General features: G+C 41.9%; 1 protein-coding gene across 1 annotated transcript in view; it reads right to left on the reverse strand.

The window, feature by feature from the left end:
- The window catches only part of ndst3 (N-deacetylase/N-sulfotransferase (heparan glucosaminyl) 3), a gene marked incomplete at its 3' end in the record, with an annotated part of 79,159 nt that overhangs the window by 38,651 nt on the left and 15,508 nt on the right, over window positions 1-25,000 (reverse strand). The window contains exons 3-6 of the mRNA XM_079999484.1: window positions 21,160-21,247; window positions 19,025-19,179; window positions 17,040-17,225; window positions 4,606-4,734 (exon numbers count right to left, since the gene is read on the reverse strand). Of these exons, the coding sequence (XP_079855610.1) occupies window positions 4,606-4,734; window positions 17,040-17,225; window positions 19,025-19,179; window positions 21,160-21,247 (558 nt within the window). The remainder of the gene's footprint in view (window positions 1-4,605; window positions 4,735-17,039; window positions 17,226-19,024; window positions 19,180-21,159; window positions 21,248-25,000) is intronic.

Here is a 25,000-nt window from a genome sequence, read left to right on the forward strand (position 1 = left end):
GCGTTCGAGCCAGTCGTGACTTGCAGACTGCGGCCGGGCTCCAGACTGCGACCATTTAGTCCCATTTTGCGACCGTTTTTGGAGACAGTGCTCCTAAATTTTATAACTAGGAACGCCAGCGCAATTGAGATTCAATCATACTTGCGAATCTTGATTCAAGATTCAAGAGGTTTATTTGTCACATACATGTACATACGTTCATACATATACTGTATGTAGTGAAATGACCCGGAGATGATGCACAATAGTTACTAAACCGACCATAAAAGCTAATCTTAGTACTACCTAACCAGCAAACTTAGTCTGGAGCCCTGCTGGAAACCTATGGAGGAGCCTATGCTGCGTTCAATGGAAACTCTGAAAATTGTAAATTATTTTAGTAGTAATGCTGATATAAAGACGAGCAACAACACAAACTGATGCTACGTTCCATGGGAACTCGAAAAATTTGTAATTGGTGGCTATCGGAGATGATGGTGTGTTTTACCGGGACTCGAAAACTGTAATTAGTATCTAACACGACTAACCTGGACTTTTTTTAGTTTTAGTTAAGTTTTAAGTTCCTATTGCTGCCTGCAGCTATACAGTATTTATTATGTTGTGGGGTAGGGGTCCAATATCACTATTGTTATCGTTCAGATTTCTATTATTATTTTTCTTCTTGGCATTTCTCAAATTAAAAGTGCCTGGAATACGACAACCGCTGGAACTAAGGAGATGGTTGAGGTCTGGTTAAAACCGGGACATCACAGCCATCTTGTGGTTCAAGTTTAATCCATATCAATCCACATTCGGAGCAGGAATCAGTGAAAAAGCGATGAAATTTGGCCGGAAGTAGCCAAATTTGGCTACGAACACACATTCGCTCCGTGCGAGCTATGTGGTGCATCGCCTTAACTGCTTGAGGTCTGCGTTTATCTCTTTTACACTTTTGGTAAATATAAACGCATTCTGTTCGCGCGGGGGTGCAAACAGAAAAAAAGACAAAAAAAACTGACAGAGCCAGACTCACACACATGTTCATTCCAAAATGTGATTTTGGAGTCTCCGGATGAAAACGATAGCGTCATCATCGCTTGGACCAATCAAAAATTAGGAACAGCCCTGGGAATTGAGGGGTGGAACACGATTATCGATTATCGATTACACAGACACACACACACACACACACACACACACACACACACACACACACACACACACATCCACGCTGCATTGTATTGTACTGGCAGTAATGAAAAGCTTGGATGTGTGTGTGTGTGTGTGTGTGTGTGCGCGTGCATGCGCGCGTGTGTGTGTCAGACAGGCAGACGGGTCGACTGACAGACAGAGACAGACAGACAGACAGACAGACAGACAGACAGAAAGGGAGCATGAGAGCACACTTCATTTCAGATAACCCAATCCCGTCTTTGTAAATTGCTTTATGGTTTGATAAGTCTCCTCATTAAGAGATATAAGGAGGACGGCTCGTCTCTATTGCGCTGATGGAGAGAAAAAATGAGGGAAATGGAGGAAAAAAAACCTCAATTAGTCTTCGTCTTTGTTTTTAGGAGATTTTCCCAGACTCTGTAATATGTGTGTGTGTGTGTGTGTGTGTGTGTGTGTGTGTGTGTGTATATTTTGGAATATCCACACTTCCCTCATATCTGTAAGCGTGAATTAATTACTGAATGCATGGCGGGTGATATGGGGGAGAAAAAATTCAATCTGAACCATTCATTAGCAGCTCTGGTTACAAACCGTCTTCCCCCTTCAAACAGTCATTAACTGACATGCACACACACATAGGAAAAGGCACATTTACACACTTTTTTTCCTTCTCTTTTTTTACACGTACACTACTGTGTATTATGACTCCAATCATCGCCTGGAAAGCTCAAAAAGCCATCAAGCCGCACTGACAAGGTGAGAGGATGAAAAAAAATATATAACCTGCTGCGGTTTTGACTCTGTGTCTTAGGTTTTTTCGTTGAAAACCACGGGGTGTGAATTTCCGGGATACAGATGTTAACGACGTGAAAAGCTGTGATGGGGACCGACGGGTCTTTCGTAAGACGTGAGAATAATAATACTAACTGGGTTGTACTCACAGTGACCACAGTCGAGCAAGACTAGTGGATGATTTGTTTTCTGCGAACAAACCTGTTAAACGACCCGGGAGTCTGGAGTCACTCCAACAGACATTTGGTCGGTTTGTTCCGCCCGGTAACTGCAGCCGGTCACGAGTCTGAATCGGGATTTGCGAACTAAAAGAGCCGTGAGCTGCGGCATTTACAGCCCATCAAGGAGCCCAAGTCTCCACTGAGTGGGTGGGTGGATAAGAGAGAAGGTGAGTGAGTGAATCTTGACTCGCGAGTGGCAAGCTGAAAATATAGAAACTAAGTTTTAAATTAATGTGGTAAAAACAGTGAAGAATGTGGCTGATTTACTCTTTGCATTCCACCAGAATGAATAATTTTGACGGCATTTAATAATTTTCTGAGAATTTAATCCGAGTTAAGCCGAGTCGACTCTTCTGACTCCCGTTCATCGTTCGCATGAGGTCCTCCCTCACTCGCGCGCGCTACACCCACTGAATCAAATAAACGAAGAGCCGGAAAAATCAAACGACTCTTTTTTTTAGTGAGTGACTCATCAAGAGCCGACTCTCAGAAAAGAGCCAAACCTTTCATCACCTTTTTAGTTGCAAAAGTAACGGTTTAAATGGTGTCATGGGTGGAATTGACCCCAGTATATAAAGTGTAACTACACAACAAGCCAGTGTGTGTGTGTGTGTGTGTGTGACTATGTGTGTAAATGTGTGTGTGTATGTGTGTGTCCGCGCGCAATGTGTGTGGTTATAAGAACGTGTGTTTGCTTCATGAGGGAACTGCCACCAATACCAAATTTGTTTCTTAATTCGAACAGCAGAATCAAGTCAAACTGACATACACAGCAGGGGGAGAGTGGGAGTATGTGTGTGTGTGTGCGCGTGTGTGTGTGTGTGTGTGTGTGTGTGTGTGTGTGAGTGTGCGTGCATGAGTGCATGTGTGTGTGTTTGCATGCGACAGCAGCCCCCCTGTGGTGAGTCCTAATTTAAAGTGGAGCGATGAACATGGTTCCACTGTGAGTAGAAGCCTCTGACAGAGAGAGACGGAAGACAAGAGCGACAGAGGAAAGGAAGAGAGAGAAAGAGAGAGGGAGAGATAGAGAAAGAGAAAGAGAAAGCACAAACGAGAGAACTTATGGAAACGACAGGAGGCACTTGTGTTTTGAATGAGAAAATGACAATAAAATAGGGAAGTGTCCTTTTGAACTCTTACTCATCCCTCCATCTTTTTGACTGATGGAGAGGGAGTGAGTGAGTGAATGAGTGAGTGAGTGAGTGAGTGAGTGAGTGAGGGAGTAAACGTGTGTGTGGGCTGTTATTCATCATTTAATGCTGTCTCCGGTCTCTTAGAGAAGAAGATGTATTCACGGGGCGTCGTTTATTTTTTATGGCGCTTGGTTGCATGAAACTTGATATCAAAGTGCAGTGCACCGAACCTTTACTAAAATAAATGAAACCTAGATGAAAGCAAATACAAATGTGCGCTAAAACAGGGACAAATCACATTGGTCAGAAACATAATTTTTACGCTAAGTGGGTTGCCAGATAGTGCATACATGCTGCTGCTGCAAGGCGACTAATACCCCATCAACAGAAACAAGCAGCTTAATCTGACGAGAAACTTGCGATGCTGGCAACCCTGATAAATGTACTTAAAACTCCCCACAGAGTTTCATAAAGTGTTTTCCAATATTATCTTTTCTAATCTTAAGTGTTGACTAGAGCGAAGAAAAACGTATGAGATGAGTAACATATAGACAAATGTCGGCTATCGCCAAAAGTATCCAATTGCTGTGCTATGTCTTTGTGTCTTTACGGTACCTAAGGTTGCCAAAATGATTATGCCTAGGAGTGCTCTGTATATAGATTATGATCTGCTAGCAAGATTAAAACGAATGTGTTGTTTTTTTTTTACCCCAAAGCCGATGTCAGAAGAAATTCTAAATAGAGTTTTACAAATTAAAGGAAAAGTTTGAATTGTCCCGTATGACTTGTCCGGTTTAGATAAAAGGCTGGATCCTCTCTATGTACTTCATGTGGGGTGAGTAGAAAACAGGCATAAAAGTGAAGAAAACGAAAGTGGAGCACCAAAAGCACTTATAATTGTACGCATTGCACTTCAGTTTCTACCACTAAGTGAGGCCATTTGAGCGTTCAGTAAAAGGGAGAATCGCACGACACTGTGATGAGTCGGGAATTTGTCCCGCCACTTGGATTAGGTGGTAAAAAAGCCCCTGTAATATATAAAAAAAAAACAAAAAAACACGACCCCGCAGTTGAAATTGGATTTTTGTCAAAATGTGACTTATTAACTTAACAAATTATTACATTTTGACAGCAGGGACGTCATTAGGGGGTCGAGATAAGCAAGGGAAAAGCTTCTATACTGTAGGACCGAATTGGATGAAGATGGCACAGATTAAATTAGTTGAGCTGGTGGGGAGGGCATCTGGACTTGGGTAGCAAAACGCCGCCCACCATGCGGAGCGTCCATTCGTCTGCCGGTGACTCACCGGGTTGAGTAGCACGGTGAGGAACAGCTCGCCCCCTCGGATGCTTTTGTCCAGCTCTTTAGGACCCCCAGGGTACTCCTTATAGTAGATGGTGTGAGTGAAAAGACCACACGTCTGGCGAGGCAGCACCTACACACCAGACATACACACAGACACAGACAAAGACATCAACATAAAATAAAGGGGGGGAAAGAATGAGTCATTCCACGTCCAATATTATTGTGTTTTGCTCTGTAAAGAAAAAAGTTAGAGCGAGATCCGAGCACGGAAACACATAAAGGCATTGACTTGAAAACAGTGGAAAAACCCATATTTCAATCGGTTTTTCAGAAATGATAATTGCTCTCAATAACCGCCAACATGCCCAAAGAGAGCTCAAGTCCAACCCTGTCAAACAACACTAACGGGTATTCCGTGAACATAGAGGGACATCTTCTTCAAGCCTGGAAAAGAACACCAACAATACGCCTATTTTTGGTGGGACAAAATGGCCAAGGAAAGGTGATGAATGACTGCATACAAGACGGGTAATATAAGGAAAGAAAAAAAAAAGACCAAAAAACATGACACAACTACAGGTATAGACACCCAATTAACCCCGCTTCCCAGAGTAGCGCAGCTCCCAGCACGACTACAAATGACAAACTATGAGACGTCATAAGTAGAACCGACGAAAGGACATGTGTTCCTGTACAGAAACCACCAAAGGCCCGAGAAACGCCCTACTGCTGACACCTCAGAATCTCACGACTGCAGTGCGCCATAGAGGTGATTTGGGATGGCAAATGATGCGTGCCAATTACTGCTCTCGGTGCCATTCTGGGCCATCAGTCATTGTAACCTGTCTTGTAGAACTCACATGGCCGCAGTGTGAGATATTACTACCTCACCGTCTCTTTCTAGCAGTGATAACGTCTTAACTCGCTGGTGGCCTTTAATGACTTTCTGTTTTACTTTGGTTTGTGAACAAATATGATTTATTGGATACAATGGCATCACAATTTCCTATCTTCCTACCTACCTACTAACTTAACCATCTACCAACCTCCCTACCTATCTCTCTACCTACCTACCTCCACTCTACTTACCTACCTACTTTCGTAGCTACTTACCTACCTAGCTTCGTACCAACTAACCTACCCACCTTTGTACCTACTGACCTACCTACCTTCATACTTACTTACCTACCTACCTTCATACCTACTTACCTACCTACCTTTCTACCTACTTGCCTACCTACCTTTGTATCTACTTACTTACCTACCTTCTTACGAACTTACCTACCTTTGTATCTATTTATCTACCTACCTTCATACCTACTTGCCTACCTACCTTCGTACCAACTTACCTACCTTCCTCCATACCTACTTACCTACCTAACTACCTACTTACCTACCTAACTACCTACCTACCTAATTACCTTTGTACCTACTTACTTACCTACCTTCGTACCAACTTACCTACTTTCATACCTACTTATCTACCTACCTCCACTCTACTTACCTACCTACTTTCGTAGCTACTTACCTACCTAGCTTCGTACCAACTAACCTACCCACCTTTGTACCTACTGACCTACCTACCTTCATACTTACTTACCTACCTACCTTCATACCTACTTACCTACCTACCTTCATACTTACTTACCTACCTACCTTCATACTTACTTACCTACCTACCTTCATACTTACTTACCTACTTACATTCATATCTACTTTCATATCTACTTACCTACCTACCTTTCTACCTACTTGCCTACCTACCTTTGTACCAACTTACCTACCTACCTTTGTACCTACTTACTTACCTACCTTCTTACGAACTTACCTACCTTCGTATCTATTTATCTACCTACCTTCATACCTACTTACCTACCTACCTTCGTACCAACTTACCTACCTTCCTCCATACCTACTTAGCTACCTACCTTCGTACCAACTTACCTACCTTCCTCCATACCTACTTACCTACCTACCTTCGTACCAACTTACCTACCTTCCTCCATACCTACTTAGCTACCTAACTACCTACCTACCTACTTACCTACCTACCTACCTAACTACCTACCTACTTAACTACCTAACTACCTACCTACCTACTTACCTACCTACCTTTGTACCTACTTACTTACCTACCTTCGTACCAACTTACCTACCTTCCTCCATACCTACTTAGCTACCTAACTACCTACCTACCTACTTACCTACCTACCTACCTAACTACCTACCTATCTACCTTCATACCTAGTTACCTACCTACCTTCGTACCTACTTACCTACCTACCACTGCTAAAGTCAATCAAAAAAACGTTTATTTTACTTGTCCTACAATACATTATATATGCCTGACGTGCTCTGGTATCCTGGCCTTGATCAGGGGAGTGATAAAATACAAAGGGCAAGCATATATTTATAAGCTGTTACAGGTCACAGATGGAGATAATAACACTTATTGCCGTGTCATTGTATGCCAAAAAGCATGACTCAGCACATTACAGCCTGAATTAAGCAAAATTACACAATGGAAAAGCAAACTAAACAAACACAGTTTATAAAACACACTATATAAGAGAATACAAGTGAATTTAGCTTGAGATTTAATAGATAGGTAGGTAGGTAGGTACAATTTCGGCTCGTTAAGTCGAAAACATAAACAAGTTTGAGTTGATCTGCTCAAATAGTGTTTCTAAATATGAGTTTAAGATCAAATAATGTCCTTAGTAACACATCAAAGCACTTCAAATCGAATCAAAATGATATTCAACGTCTCTGTCCAGAGACGGCTTCATTTCCTCGCCAATAGACTTCTCTACAACACCCTTCTCTCTCGCGCGCCGAGGTTTATTTCTTTTTCAATGCGTACAAGGCGTACTTAACTCTGGACAACGTGTTAATTAAGAGAATGAGGTGAAAGAAAGAGAGAGGATGAAGGAGAGCGGATGAAAGGAGCAGAGAAGAGAAGTATAGAGGTCTTTATTGTAAACTCCTGGCGGAGGAAGTGCTAGTATGAAATAGCGAGCTGACGCAGAGAGAACAGATATTGGTTTAGCTATGAAACACTGCATCAGTAGAGTCACACACACACACACACGCACGCACGCACGCACGCACGCACGCAACACACACGCACGCACGCACGCACACACACACACACACACACACACACACACACACACACACACACACACACACACACACACACACATACACACACACACAGAAAGGGCCACCAGAGCCACATACACTCAGCACTATTTCACCAAACCAATTATCCACAGAGCTATAGCTCAAAATGATATAGTACATTTTAAAAAGAAATACACACACACACACACACACACACACACACACACACACACACACACACAGAACTGCCCCATATCTCCGTGTGATTTGCTCTGAGGACAGAGGATCCAGTGGGTTTCTCTCAATCCGGTGTCAGGGACACACAAATACCAATTTATGCCTTTTTGTCGACTTTGAGGCCTACCGAGAGGCCAAAAGGGTGGAATATAGGCAAACAGACACACATGCTTATTTAAGGATGCGAAGATTTGGGTTTGAACGAAAAAAATACAAAAACGTTTGTTCAAGAGTGCATCAAAATTTAAAATTGTATCTTATATGTATATATCGGGCCCTCCACATTTATACAGCAACATTCTATTATTATATATTGAATTGATATTTTCTTGTCCACATAATGATGATTATCGAGGGAATCCATGAGATAATCCCCAGCGAGGGTGTCTGGGGCGGGAATGAGCGAATATCCAGTTAATATCCTGAAAGACATGATGTGCAAAAAATATCCATAGAGAGACTCAATTGCCAAATGTTTTGCTGAAAAGCCATAATTCTGCCTCAAATTGAGTTTTGTTTGTCTAGTAAGGAATCAATACGTGATGTTAATATGTGGCCTCGATCCATGGGACCACATAGGGGACAATAACAATGTCTTTCCAGACCAAACCTCCTCTGTTCAGGGTAATTCTCAATTTTTGGGGGTGGATTATTTTGGCCATTCTGGGTTATTTTCTTTCCAGATGGAGTTCAGGGTGCAGGCTGAAGTGGAGGTGTAAGGTTAAAGCTGGGTGTGGAATTGGAGGCTGAGACATCGATGGAGGATCAGACGGAGGCGGAGGCAGGAGGGACCTGGCCAGAGCTGCTTCTATTAGAGCGGCGTCAAAAATATTGACAAGATGATGCCGTCGACTCTTTTGTATAAAAGTAAGAACGACTGCAACCGACATAAGGATCCATTACCTTCACTTTTGAAACCGCGTTAAAGGTTATATTATTGTATAGATATTTATTCATCCCATACAGCATTTTGATCTATACTATTTTTTTATACTCACAGCCATACTAGCAGGCATACTGCCACTGCCCCAGCTCAGTAGCAGTGGGGAGCTGTTAATTAAACTTATCATGAATAAACTAATCATGTGCACCGAATCACTTTTGGTAAATTCTGTATATGTTTGTGCTAAGGCTATAAGGTAAAAGGTAAGCCCCCCCCCCCCATGAAACCAATCCCTGTGAAGTTAAATCCATAATTGTTTTTTTATCAAATTAACAACTTCTCACTTTCAAAGGAACCCTAATTGCTGACATCTGCTCATTTTCACTTCAAGCAGATGCAGCCATTGTTGAGATGTGCGCCACTGATGAATAATTCCTTGAATCCCAACGTGTGCGTGGCGTGGTGATTACTTAGTGAGGAAGCAGATCTAAGCCTTGTGCCGCCTTTTGTTTCTCCTTTCTTTTCTCTTTTTTTTGTTTCCCTCTTTCTGTTTTTCAAAGTTGGCTCGGGAAAGGCTGTGGTGTTGGACGTTGAAAGGAAATTAGGTGGAAATGGTATCACACCATAACGTGACGGATACTTTTATTTACATCATACTTCACTCATACTTTGTATCGTACATTGTATGTCAGTAGGTAGGTAGGTAGTAGTGATGCGAATTCCGGCTCTTTTTAGAGAACCGGCTCTTTTGGCTCGGCTCACTAAAAAGAGCCGGCTCTTTCGGCTCCCAAGCGGCTCTTCAGATTTTTCTGTTGCTTAAATTAATTTATGACCAACAATAATGTAAAATTATGCGCAAAATGAATTACTAATGTAAAAAAAACATGCAATATGTTTTTTTATTTATTTATATATGTTTATTATATAAATATGCCTTTATTTATTCACTCTACAGAGTGCTACAAAAAATAAATTATAAAATACAAAAACAATCTTTTGACTATTAACAATTGAACTTTTATCAATTTTAAACTTTTTGCTTATTTCTACGAAACAAATTTAAAGTGAAACAACACAGAATCACTGCAAAACACACAACACAACAAAATATAAATTAAAATCTGTAAAACAAAAAGAAAAAAATCAGCATCCAAATAACTCGTCTTTAGTGAAGATTGGCATTGAGGAACACCAAGTGCCTCAGCTTTTAGGGGCTGATCCGGTTTCTTCTGTGGGTAATTACCTGCCCTGTTTTGGAGAAGATTCTCTCAGAGGGGACTGACGTTGCTACAATGCACAGTCTCCGTGTCATCGCATGTGTAAGACGTGGGTAAACTGAAGCCTTGGCCTCCCACCTGCTCAGTGGGTCTGCACTTCTCTGGAGAAGGGGCTCCTCAAGGTAGGATCTCACTTCCGGTATTGAATCTGCTGAGGGATTCCTTCTTGTAGTGTCTCCACTTGCTCGTTCGTCAATGAACCTCCAAACAGCAGATGCTTGTGGCTCCTCCTCTTCTCCCTCTTGGCCCCCTGGCAGTGGAGTTGGCTGGCTGGATCTTGCTGCTGCTGCAGTTATTCTCTGAAGCGCTTCATTAACCGCTCTGTTGTCATTAAAGGCCACCTTCTTGAATCTTGGGTCAAGAGTGGTGGTTTCTGAGAGAACAGTGTCATATTCCATTCTGTGGAGCTTTCTGTCCATGGATGCACGGAGAGCATCCACCAACTCTTTCACTTTCCCTGTGGTTACTCTGGTCTGGTGCTCAGCTGTCACTCTCTGCAGACCCTTCTACAGGATTCACATTTTGGAGGCAACATAGCTGAAAAAGAGTAAACAATGAGTGTTAAAATTCTGCTTTGTTTTATTTAGCAGTGTATTATAATTTCCGGTCATGTCTAATCCGCTTTTCATACCAGTAATGCAACAACAACAACAACAACAACAACTAATAATAATAATAATAATAATAATAATAATAATAAATAAATAAATAAATAAAAAAATAAATAAAAAAATAAAAATAAATAAATTAAATAATAATAATAACAATAATAATAATAATAATAATAATAATAATAATAATGTGATAACATTTGTTTACTGCACCTGTCTGCACTGTTCTCCACAGTGACCTGCTCAAATGGCTCCAGAACAGTGCATGCCTCCCGCAGTACCTCCCATTCATCATGGCTCAGAGGATCGACCGGTGCATTGATAACAGCCAGGGTAGAGATGACTGCATCCTTGGACTCCAGAATCTGTTTTAGCATATGAAAGGTGGAATTCCACCTTGTGACACATTCTTGTTTGAGCTTCAGCCCATCTGCCGTTGGGTAGATTTGAGCTTGTGTGTGGCTTTTGTGCTCCTGTGGAAAAATTCCACTATCGCCTTCACTTTGTCCACAGCAGGCTTCATCACCTTCAGAGCATCTCTTACAACCAGGCTAATTGTGTGTGTAAGACATGGCTGGTGGGTCCATTTCAGGGTTCTAATTGCTTTGGTCATGTTAGCTGCATTGTCCCTAACACAGCAAACCACTTTGTTTTCCACATCCCACTCTTTAGGTAGGTAGGTAGTTAGGTAGGTACGCAGGTAGGTAGGTAAGTAGGTAGGTAGGTAGGTAGCTAGTTTGGTATGAAGGTAGGTAGGTAGGAATAAATATGGGTAGGTATGTAGCAAATAATTCAAAATATATTCTGAAAAATGTATTACAAATTACTCTGTAAATTTTGTATATAATTTGTATAAAGCTTGCATAGTTCCAATAAATGCCCGTTCAGTAGCAGTATATCAATAGCAATAGCAGCAGAAGTGGTTTGACATATTTCTAGTAAAGAAAAAGGTAAAACGGGTGCTTCGCAGTTTGTAAAGTCCACATTCCAAGGAAGGATATCACAGCCAGTGCAATAGTAATGGTAGAACATAAAGTGAGACCAGTTCATGCATAAGACGTGTCATTTAAGATCAAGGATACTGACAACAATGCTTGAGTTAAATGTGCTTTTTACCTTGTATGAGGATGATTAAAGCAGGAGATTCAGCTATTGGAATAACAGCAATAACATGTACAAGCCTCATTCTCAAAGTTATTTTCCATTTATCACACCTTCTGTTTTAAACTAGTTAGTCGTGTTTGTCTCTCAAATGGCCAGAATGTGGAAGTAAGGATAGTTGTGATCTTGGCAACGTGTTGACATGTGCCTTGGAAGCTGATCTCAACAAGATTCCTTTCAAAGCGTCTTAACGCGAAAACTCCCCCCAAAAGACGTTGACTCCCCAGCCTTCATTGGAAGAGATAATTCCTTATTGTTTTTGCTGTCATTGTGTTGCCTTTCTTCCATTCGTACGTCTGTCATTCTTTATCCGCCTTCCTCCCAATCGTGAAGAACATTCATATTTTATTTATATTTTGGTCATATTCGTCCTGACGCTCAACAGAACGGTTGAATTACTAACGACACGTGATCAAAACAACACAATTACTCTTTAAAATACGGCTTAAGGGAAAGAAAAGAAAGAAAGGGAGAGAACGTGCGGCTTTCATGAAGGGGTTGACGGGCAGTGAAAAGGCAGAATTCCTGCAGTGATTGGGAAATTGACATCAAAGTCACTCATAATTCTCATGAACTCCTAAAAAATACAGCCTTGATGTGCGGCCTTGTGTTGTGGGCGTCAAATGTGATCGTCGATGTTTGACGCGCAGACAAAGAGCTTGAGTGACAAGAGGGAAAGAAATGAAAGGAAAAAAGATTGATTAAAAGAGGGAGAGAAAGAGAACGAGGCTCGGTAAAACGGGGGCGCCAGTTCGTAGATGAATAAAGAATTGCGAAATAAAAAGTACCAATCATTAACTGCATTGTGTATTCTCATGGTCTGACACATTCTAACGACACACACACACACACGCACACACACACACACACACACACACACACACACACACACACACTCACACACACATTTAACGAGTAAACCATAAATTTAGCCTCCGCGTGGGGAAGCCATTAAATATTCAATCGATGTGGAGTCGAGCGGGTCTGGAGGAGCTGCGGTTTTAAGCATTCGTATCACACACACACACACACACACACACACACACACACACACACACACACACACACACACACACACACACACACACACACACACACACTCAAACGCAGCATTAGTTAACAGGCTATAGAAAGCATCATTGATCAGATCTCAGACGGCGAGCGGCACAATCAGCGCACAGTTCCATCAATTGGCAACTGTTTTACCTATTCAGTCCCTAGCAGTGGGTTTAGTCTGAGTGTATTAAAATACTAAAAACACAGAATAAATGTGCTCATTCCACTGTGTATAATTATACTTTTGCAAGAACAGGGAATTAGTCTGATACATATAAAAAGCACAGCATGATTCACTTCCTCATAAACTTTACTGAGTGCAATGTGACCAGTCTACGCTTTGTCTATGACACAAGTCCACCGCTATTTTGCCCAGCGTGCACAAAATGTGTTCTCACGAGCACGGGGCTATTTACCAAGGCACTGGCCTAAGCTGGTATATTCAGTGCATTTAAGGGGGTTAGAAAGGGATCCCCTTTTTGAGGGCTTTCCAAAGGTTTATGCTTTTCTTTTCTCTTTTGAGATTTTTTTCTTGACTTTTATAGTTTCAGTATTTCTATATTTTTATAGTTGAGGTATTCCTTAACGACCCACCTGTTTAACAACGGTTTGGACTTACGACCAGATCTCCGACCAGTCTGTATTGTACACCGCGTACAATACTGTGGCGTGCGTGCTGCGTGCGTGGCGTCTCAGCATCAAGCATCTCGTCGAGATTTTTCCAGATTCGTGGTTCCTTTTCTTTGTGTTTTTTTTTACCTCTCAGTGTATTTTCAAAACTGAGTTTGATTTATAAATAGTGGATTAATGTTAAACCGTCGAGTTAAATATTCCTGTTGGATTACATTGGGAAACAGTTCACTTACCGAGACGCTGAACAGCGCTGAACAATGCCGATCAATCGTTTCTTTTAAAGCGACCGTCACTTCTGTAAACAAGACAAGGAGCCTTCAGTTTCATTCACTCTGTGAAAACTTTCATCTCTGTGTTGTTATGGATTACGAGAAGCGGGTGGCAGAAGCTCTAAATCATAATGCAGACCTTAATCTGACCAGTGCGATAGATACAAGTCACTGTAAGCAGCGCATACTGGACTAAATTTTCCAAGATGATAGTCAGTTCTCCGACAGCGATGCTGAATCTGATATCAGCTTTATCCCGGACTTAGAGAACATTTCAAACAGCGGATTTCAACCTGAATGTGACGATGAAACAGAATATTTTCAAGAACCACCAGAGGAGACCGAGGACACGCCCGTTGTTGTTACACCGGAAGAAGAAGTATAACGTGATAAAGTCTGTTGAGGTTGGTGATGCAGATTATGAACAAGTAGCAATGGACAAGATTCTCAAGTTTGCCTGAAAATGCAGCCAGGGGCGAAAATAAAATAGGCCCCAAACAGGCTCTTAGAGTGTAGCTGAGGTAGGTTTGGGGTTAGCCCACATAATAACTCGAAGAATTTTAAAGATATTTGGCATACGCACACGTTCCTTTGTGGGGTTTTTTATCTCTCAAAGTATTTTCAAAACCGAGTATGATTTATTAATATTAGATAAATGTTAAACCGTGGAGTTAAATATTCCCTTTAGATTAGATGGGGAAACGCAGTTCACTTACCAAGACGCTGAACAGCGCTGAACAACGACGATCATCAGTTTCCTTTAAAGCGACAGTCCAGGTGAAGATCATTCCTCCATATTCCATGTGATGTGAGATCACAATGTAAAACTGTTTTGATAGATTTCAAGATTCCCGCAGTCTGTCAGTATTCACTACACAGGTGTCTGCCATCGCCAGGCCTCCTTACTGTGAAATAACACGGGTCCTTGCTTATCGACCAATTTGGTTTACAACCTAGTCCTTGGATTGGAGCCCTGTAGTTAAGTCAGTACCTGTATTCAAAGCGACCAATCAAAGAAGCAGAGATATCACCCTCTGTGTATTCTGTCCCCGCCTCGAAAGTCTGAAAAGTCAACTTGACGAGCGACCGAGTGTTGAGCAATTGCAAGGGCACTGGTAGAGTTGCACTTGTCCTAGGCCCCTGCTCACAGGACCACATAAATGCATGCGGAGCAGAAATGCGCTCACAGAGGATGGTTTTCCGCTTGGGGATACCGTTCTGTACGCTGGTTTTGTGACAAATTTAATTTGCCACCAGGAAATGAGAAACAGACGTGGCAACTTCATGAAAGTCTCAACTTGAATTTCTCTGTCTTTGTATGAAATAAACTTGTGTCTGTCACTCTACCTTTACATTTTTGGGAATGTATCATCAGGTTAATCACAAAACCACAGAAATAACACAACGTTGTTGTATCGCTTCATCCACTTCATCTAGTCATCCCTTTACAGCCTTCCTCAGGAGACGAGAACCATGTTTTGTTATGTCAACGTGTAGAAATATTTACTTATGTATTAAAAATAGGATAATTTATAGACTGAGCAGGAAATGCCTACCTACAGTCAGAATAGTGTCAAAATAAAACTTGGAGTGGTGGAGTGTCTGGTCTATTGCTCTATGGCTGGCGTCGCCTTTGCGCAGGGGCATCGGCGGGTATCGGGGCTCCGCTGGCTCCCCTGCAGGGCGGATTCCCGTTCACTTACCGGTGGACACGCACACACACACACACACATACAGGCGGACTCATCACAGGCGCCGGCACCTCAAACGGCACTTTGAACTCACCCGCCAACACCCTCCTGGTTACATCCTTCTCCTTTTCTCCCTCATTTACTGCCATTAGTATGACAGGAAGAGGCCATGTGCCAAATTGCTGTTCCAGTATTTCTGGACTTAATTAACTCTTTTTTGTCTATACATGTCGTTGTCCGAAGTTTAAATTTTTATGTTTTTCCATGTATATGTTGTTGTTTGGTTCTATGTTTATTTGACTCACCCGTGGTGATTCTCCCCCTCTTGGAGTAGTGATTAGATGTTTATAGACCAAAGCATGGTAGGATAGTTCTCCAAAGAGTGGGATTGGTGGCGGTTGTGTACAACAAAAAGCTGCCTTCTGGTAATCCCACAGGTCATCCACAGGACAGAGTGAATGCAGCAGTTCTTGATGATTACAGAATGATAAAGAGTAGTATTGCAGGTTGAGAAGTTGAACTCCAGTTGCAACCTATCTCTGTACTAGATGCAATGGCATTAAAATACTCTGTGGTATATGCTCAGCATGCTGACAGCACAGGTAAAGAAAAGAAAATCACTCTCTCACAATGCAACAGGGTGTGTGGACACTCCTGTTTGTAGATTATGTGTTGTGTGCTTCGTGGACAGTGTCGAGCAGTTGTAGGTTGTATACAGTTATACATATATTATATTATACCAGCAAATTGTACGAAATTGTAGCATATTTAAACATATCACTTTCTTACAAGTACTATCATTTTATATTACAGCTAAGTGATGTTATTATACACTAATATACTTATACTGCCCATATTGGGCTCACTTGTGAGAATATCTCACTAGCATGCCACGCCCGCTTTATTTATTTTTATCTGTGTATTTATATTTAATAAAATTCTGGTTTTTCATGTATTTTTTTGACTTGCACTGCTCTATCAATCTTTGCTGCTGTAAAAGCAGGAGTTTGGATTAATAAAGTGTTATTTTATCTTACCTTTTTTCTTTGCAAAAGTGTAATATAATGATTTATTAATTTATTGTGTCTTGTCTTATCATGTCTTGTCTCATCCTATTTTATCTTACTTTATATGAGTAAGGGGTTCTTTCTGCCATTATTTGTTATAATTTCTGGCATTTATTTTTGGAATTATTAGTATTAATGATATATGGTATTATTTTGTCAACCAAATGTACTATCCATTTTAGATAATAGATCAAATAAAAATAAATAATAGTAATAATAATAATAATAGAAAAGAAACAAAAAAACAATAAAAACTAAATTCAGTGATTAAGCCACGACTTAAATCTAACTAAACTTTCACCAAACAAATAAGACAAATTTCATAAAAATATATTAAATGGAAAACAGTACAAAAACATGCACTGCTAACCATCGCCGCAGTGTGATAGTTGCACCTTCCTGCCACTAGGGGCGGTGTTCCTACCATGATGTTGTTGTGGATGAAGCCCCGGCGGTAGCGAGCGGGCTTGAGGTGCGGGTACTCCTCGGTGCTCGTGACCCGGATGTTCCAGACCCGCTTCCAGGCCTCGTAGAGCTGCAGGTGCACAGGGTAGACCCCCGAGTGGTGCGGGGCCACGGCATAGCCCATGTCCACCGGGATGCCGTGCTCCTGTGGGGGACACGTGCACGGGAGAGGGGGTTATACACATAAAAAAAACACAGAGGTCACAGGTGATGAGCACATAAACAGGACGGGGTGCCATGTCGTAAACACACACGCACACAAACACACACACATAAACACAAACTGACCTTGCTGTGACAGTGCTCAGCCTTCGGTTTGAAAACGGTTAAAAAAACAAAAACATGTACAGTAGGTGTGTGTGCGTGTGTATGTATGTGTGTGTGTGTGTGCGTGTGTATGTATGTGTGTGTGTGTGTGCGTGTGTATGTATGTGTGTGTGTGTGTATGTGTGTGTGTGTGTGTGTGTGTGTGTGTGTGTGGTGGATGGTTCCTGCATCTTGCAGACCGATGGCGTTGTCCTTCGCCATGACACACACCTACACCAACTGTCAAAACCAAGCACCGAGCACCAACACTCAAAATGAACAACAATGTGTGTGCGTGTGTGTGTATGTGTGTAGTTTTTGTTTGTGTGTGGTGTGTGTCTGTGTCTGCGTGTGTGTGTGTATGTGTGTGTGTGTGTGTGTGTGTGTGTGTGTGTGTGTGTGTGTGTGTGTGTGTGTGTGTGTGTGACAGGGGTTGGCGGATATGATGATGTTCACCTTCCCCAAAAGGAACCAGCTTCCTTGTGTCATAACAAACACACACACACACACATGCACGCACGCACGCACGCACACACACAAACACAAAAATGCATGAACACAAATTTTCTGCACGTTGGACGTAAATGAGCAAGAACAAGGCTACTAAAACAATCACAAAGACAGTCTACAAAACAAAGTAATGTATATACAAAGTAAAAAAGTAACATATTTTTGCTTATTCATTTTATATATACATTTAAGTATAACATTGTGGGAGAGGTGATTTATGAAGTTTTTAAATGTAAAGTATGTATTCTATGACAGCTCGTATATCTGGCTTTATTACATTTTCTATTTTTATCTTTTTGTATGAAGAGTATACATTTTTTATTTGGATCTATGTTACGTATATTCCAGACAGATTTGGAAAAACATTCATTTTTCCCTCTTCTGGTCTATTGTCTGAGCCACCCGTGGATTTACATATGTCATTATTTCACAGTCTTCATGTGGAAATTCATTGTAGCTGATTATTTTTCCATCCCTATACTGACCCTTCTTTCTTCAGGCTGGAATCTGAGGGAGCTCAGACATGTAACCCCAGTGATCCTGCACGCTCAGTGCAGGACTTGTAAGGCGGTTTCTATTTAAATCCAGACAACTTGACTTGGACCAGACAGCTACAAAGCATTTGTCAAAAAATATATATAAATGATATATTTACATAAAATAAATCATAAATACATGAATAAGGAAAATGTATAAATAAATAATTGAGAAAAAAAATAGATCAAGAAAATACATACAAATAACATATAATAAAAGATTTAAATAATAAGAAATCAAAAAATACACTATAGAAGTTTTTAGATTTATATTAATATATGTTTATATATACTGTATATATATACATTTATACATATATTTATTCATCTATCAACTTATTTTATGTATTAATTTTTATTTGACTGTTAATATATGAAAAGTCTTGTGCGAATCACAACCAAATTAAAATTGAGGCAGGAAATTAGGCCTAAAAATGCACGTTCTCACGTAACAGAATCCACTCCATCTGGCTAGGGTTAGGGGTTAAAAGCATCAAAGGTGTGAACACCATGTCTGTGTGGGACACATAAATAAATACATATATAGACATATATTACTCTCTGTATATGTGGTTATGCACGTGCGACTCACCAGGGCGAACTCCTTGTTGAGCACCATCTGCTCCAACAGGGATGACTGGTTGTGGAAGAGGTGGGGCTGCATGTGGCTCCACATGTGGGGGAACCACCAGAACTCATCCACATACTTCAACAGCAGATCATCGCCCTCGTCCTCCTCCACCGTGCCTAAAACGCACACGCGCACGCGCACGCACGCACGCACACACGCACGCACGCACACACACACACACACACACACACACACACACACACACACACACACACACACACATACACGCAGATGGATGCAAATAGAAGAGTTAAGAAGATGCAGATCTGGTGCCATGGAGATGAGAGCTGATTCCATGGTGATGAGAGGCTACCATGGCAATAAGGAGCAGTCTGGGTCAAGCTAAAGCTAATTAAGACATGGCTGTGTTTAAAGACATGACTACTTTAACTCACAATGTCAAAGCCTTATTTGCTCTTGAAAAACTGTTCAGGCACGGTTCAACATGATGGTGATGCTCTCCATCCAGCTTCTGATTCATTTTCACTTTTCTTTAGTGAAATCTATATTTACACTATGAAAATTAAATCTTTACTGACAATTATTATAATGGATATAGTTGTGGTAGTAATAACGCTGTAATAACGTAGTGTAATAATAACAAAATATGTGAATCATCTTTAATGAATCACAAGGGCTGACACTCATTCATACTCCGTAATTACCACAAACATTATCATAACAAAAATGAAAACGTACAAAATACGTGCATGGATAACAAGAAAAGCCCCGAAAGGCAGATAGTACTTTGACATTATTATGGGTGCTTTATAATACCGTGAAGGTCAAAGTGTGAGACAGCGACAGTGAGTTATGAAGGGAATCAGACTGATTTACGCGATTCTACTTTGGGAAATAGACAAATAACTGCACCCACACACACACAACGCACGCATGCACGCTCACACGCACGCACACACACACACACACCCACATACCCACCCACACACACAGAGCAACACACACACACACACACACACACACACACACTAGTTGTCGACCGATATGGGTTTTTCAAAGGCCGATGCCCATGCTGATATTAAGAGAGCCAGTGGCCAATATATAATGCCGATATCATGTTGTTGTTTTTAGTCATTATTATAATTTGTTATTTTAATAATAATAACAAATGACACAAACAATTTCTGAACTTGAATGAACATTTATTTAACGCAAATTAATTGTATTGTATTCATTGTATTGTCTGTATTGTCTCTTGGTAATCAAAAAATGAAACTTTGTAAAAAAAATAATAATAATTATGAATGAAAAATAAATGGGGGGTGCCCGAGCGCCTGCCCCTTGATGTCCACGGTGCCCTTGTTATGTGCTGCTATTGTTTTTAAGCGTGAATGGGCTTCGAGGCAGCAGATTTCCCGCGATGGGGACGCCGGCGATGGCGCATCCTGGCGCCCGCGATCTGCGCTCCGCTGTGCGTCCCCCTGCCTCTCCGTTCCCTTCTTGAACCGAAGCTAAAGAGAACCGTCTTGTGTTTCAAACAAGTTAAAAAAGCGCAGCGAAATAAATGGATCTAAAATAAAAACACAGGAAAAGCGGAACGCACGCATGGTGTGGTGTTGTCTGGAGGAGGAAAAAAACACTCCTGCTGTTTTTTCTTTCAAAAGCGGCCGGGGAGGCTCTGCCCTTGCCGTCTTTAATGAGTGACACCGAAACAATTAAATGAGACAGGGGAGACAGCGATAAAGTGAGAGGCGGGGCTATGTGGGCACCGCTGCGCTGTGTGCGTCGCCGTCGGAGAGAACAGAGAGCGAGGAAGCAGCTGCTCCCAGTACATCAATATCAAATGAGAAGAATGGAACCATTTCAAATATTCCGTCTTGATTGATATGTATAGAAAAATCTGTATTCGGGCAACAATAGTACGCAGACATTTTTTTTTGTTTTTCATCGGCCGCACGAGCGCAGGCATCGACCACGCTGATTATCTCAAAATGCGTAACCGATCAGTCGGTCGACCACCAACACAAACACACCCACTCGCGCGCACGCGCGCACACGCACACACACACGCACACACACACACACACACACACACACACACACACACACACACACACACACACACACACACATACCTGTATGGTAGAACTTTCCAGAGAAACCCAGGTTGAAGGTGAAGTTGGAGATCTGTGATCGCAGCTGTTTCTGGGTGTCAAGAAGAGCCTGAAGAGACAGACAGATAGACATATAGATAGATAGATATATAGACAGACAGACAGACAGATATATAGACAAACAGACAGACCGACAGACAGACAGACAGACAGACAGATAGATAGATAGATAGATAGACAGACAGACAGACAGACAGACAGACAGACAGACAGACAGACAGACAGACAGATAGATAGATAGATAGATAGATAGATAGATAGATAGATAGATAGATAGATAGATAGATGATAGATAGATAGATAGATAGATAGATAGATAGATAGATAGATAGAGAGATAGATAGATAGATAGATAGATAGATAGATAGATAGATAGATAGATAGATAGATAGATAGATAGATAGATAGATAGATAGATAGATAGATAGATAGATAGATAGATAGATAGATAGATAGATAGATGATAGATAGATAGATAGGTAGATAGATAGATCTGGAAAATAACACTAGATGGATAGACAGACTTGTATTAGGCCTGGCAGAATATATTCCACAAGCTCTGTGGGTATTATAATTTGTTTGTGTCACATTGAGGACACACAAGTGTTCATCCTGTCGCTTGACAATAGCGATGAGGTCACTTGGCACAATTAACACCTCATGCTATGCCATGTTATGTGCACACACACACACACACACACACACACACACACACACACACACACACTCAGAAACCCGCCCATTTAAAGGCTGTCACAGTTTCTTCAACATAATTGGCAGCTTCATCTACTCTTCACAAAATCCCCCCGGGAAGTCGTCTTCGGCGTGTAACCCGACCAAACTTTTGGCGGTAGAGGGCGCCCATTCCGTCCAGTGCCCGGGGAGCCCCTGTGGTTCTCGAGCCGGTGCATTGGTCAAGGGCAATGGCAGGAGTCTTTTTGGTGTGGGAGGAAACGCAGTTCTCAGTGACGGATCGAGGCACTATTTCACAATCCAGGCTTCAAGTACCGGCTGCCTTGTAAATTATAGCTCCAACTCTGATTGCATTTAAAGGAAATCTCCGGAATATTTTTTACATAAACCTTATTTTTATTCGACCATTGTGATGTGAGGGATTGATTGTGAGTCGGCTGAAGCTCTTTTTTCAATAATGGATTAATATTCTGATGCAAATAACCCGGGTTCACTACCAATAGTTGAAAAATAAGGTTAACGCTAAGAAATACCATTGTTTTAGTTTCAGGGATTGGTTTATAGGTATGTCTCATTGGACTGTATTTAAGCACAGTGAGAACCTGCAGCAGAGTGGTAGGTTTTTCAACATTGTCTACTTACCACCCTGCTACAGCTTCTTACTGTGCCTAAATGCAGTCCAGTGGGGCACATGCTTATTCCTTGTATCTTCTCTCCTTTTCAAACATTAATCAATAGTAAAGTTTTCAGCAAATTGAGCTGTGCACGGTTATAAACGATGGAAACCAACATTTTATTAATGCCTGGTTTGAAAAGTGGAGAACCCAGAATGAAGAATGAATTCATGAGAATTTGCGGCCTTGAATAAATCGGACGTGCAAGGAGAGAGTTAGAGCTTAAATGGGAATACCACCCATTTCCAGCATAAACGTGGCCAAAACTATCCCCTTATCACAGCCAAAGTGAAGCTTCCCCCAGTGGATGGAGCGTGAGGCAGGGAAAGGTGGTCTATGACATGATTGTGATTTCTGTGGTATAAGAGAAAGCTCCGGATTTTGATAGAGCTCATTTTTCCCTGGAAAAGCCCAAATAAGCCTAACTTCACCTTCAAAGTCGTCCGCTCATCTCAATGAGACCCTTTAGAGGGCGCCCCAAAAGAGCACATCAGCGGTACGTCACAGTCCAGCCTCTCAAATCTCCTGATTTGCCCTGTTCTCAGATACAGAGAAGTGTAGGAATTGACTCTATGGACCACATAACAACTCGGGAGGGGGTATAGTTTCAGCCATTTTAATGCTGAAAATGGCTGGTAATCCTCTTTAAGGAGTTGGTTGGGGAACACTGGATTAGGGAATCCATCTAATCCAAACCAATCCATTGAAAACTGAACATGGTCCCATTGGACAGTAAACCTGGATGAGGGAACCAAGGGCATAACTTTGGTTTGAGAATCGGGGGGACACAATAAAATGGTGATGTCACCATATCCATACCGGCGCTAGCCCCTTTGCGTTTTAGGCAAACTGTCGACGGCGTCACAGCAAAAGTGTCCCAGTTACACACAGTTCTTGTTTCCCCCCACCCCATCTTTAATAAAAACACACTGTTGTGGCGCGCCCATCGCGTGAAACCCAATCGCTGGTGCACCCATTGCTGCTGCGCGCATCGTCGGTGCCATCGGAGAAAGGGAGACAGCGCAAATTGCGCCCCGGTCCCTGCCTCTCCGTGCCCCCGGTGTGCGTGCATCGTCCTATATCATTATTGGGGAGGACAGCCCTGTTTTTCCCAGGAAGTGGGGGTCGCTCACTTAACCTAACTATCGCTTTTAATACTGTCCTGATAAAGCTGCCAGGCTAACACCAGACGTCACTATCTTACCGACATCACATCAAGACCTATGATGTCTGTAGACCTAGGCTGTAGATCACACACCAAAATTGTAGACAAGGTATTTTTAACTCTGCTCTCCGTCCACAAACCTTCCTCAGTGCTCTCTGTCGGCAGCACAGGAAGTTCTACCCTTATTGAATGACTTCATTAGTTTCCTGCCCCTTAAACAAAAGGCTCTTTAATGAGTGTTAACTAAGACGAGCATGCACGGCAGCGCACGTGCACGTGGAGGCGCACCAACAATGGGGGACAATCGTGCAAGTTAATGAAGGTCAGTGTATGGGTAGCCCCTCTGGAGGCCGGACTAATAACCTCTATGCACACACACCCATAGACACACACGCGCACGCACACACACACACACACACACACACACACACACACACAGACAGACACACACACACACACACACACACACACACTGCCTAATGCAATCTCTCACACGACTCACAAATAAGTACCTGAATCACTTCCTTCTCCTTTATTTTGCTGTTTGCCCGCATCTAATAAACCTAAAAACTCTCCTCTACCTCATCCATCTTCCACCCCCTCCTCCCGAACACAATCTCTCTCTCTCTCTCTCTCTCTCTCACTCTCACTCTCTCTCTCCCTCCCTCCATCTCTACCCTGACTCTGTCTCGCTCTCTTAAAATGTCACAATCTCAGGAGACGGAGCTGCTCTAATTTGAAAGGAAGGCTGAAGCAGCATGGAGGCGAGAGATCTCTCTTCCTCCTCCTCCTCCTCCTCCTCCTCCTCCTCCTCCTCTTCCCCCTCAACTCTCTCCTTGTTCTGCTTCTTTTCTTTGCCATCGCTGCACTTTTTGACCGTCGATGCTATTTTCATTCTTTCTATAAATTCCAAAACGTATACAATCTGTTTATCTTCTCCCGGTCCGCCGCTTTATCTCCCAGTAGTTTTACAGTATATTAATTGATTTTAACGGGCCGTGCCCACGTCAAATTGAGTTTCACCCCGTTTGCTAGTCAGCGCAGACGTTTTACATTTCACCCTGGACCATTTTCCTGACGTTAGCTCATATTCGTAGACCTTTAATATTGTGTCTATTATTGGATTTTGGGAACTCTCGAACAATACAGTGAGAAATGACCTCAAAGTAATCTCCTGGTCGCATTCACAACCAGGGTAACACATATTTTTGTCAGTTCAAATGTTACCATATGTTGTATTTGTTGGCACAAATACATAGAAATGTTGTGG

The sequence above is a fragment of the Zeus faber genome, assembly GCF_960531495.2.
Source record: "Zeus faber genome assembly, chromosome: 4".
Lineage (NCBI taxonomy): Eukaryota > Metazoa > Chordata > Actinopteri > Zeiformes > Zeidae > Zeus > Zeus faber.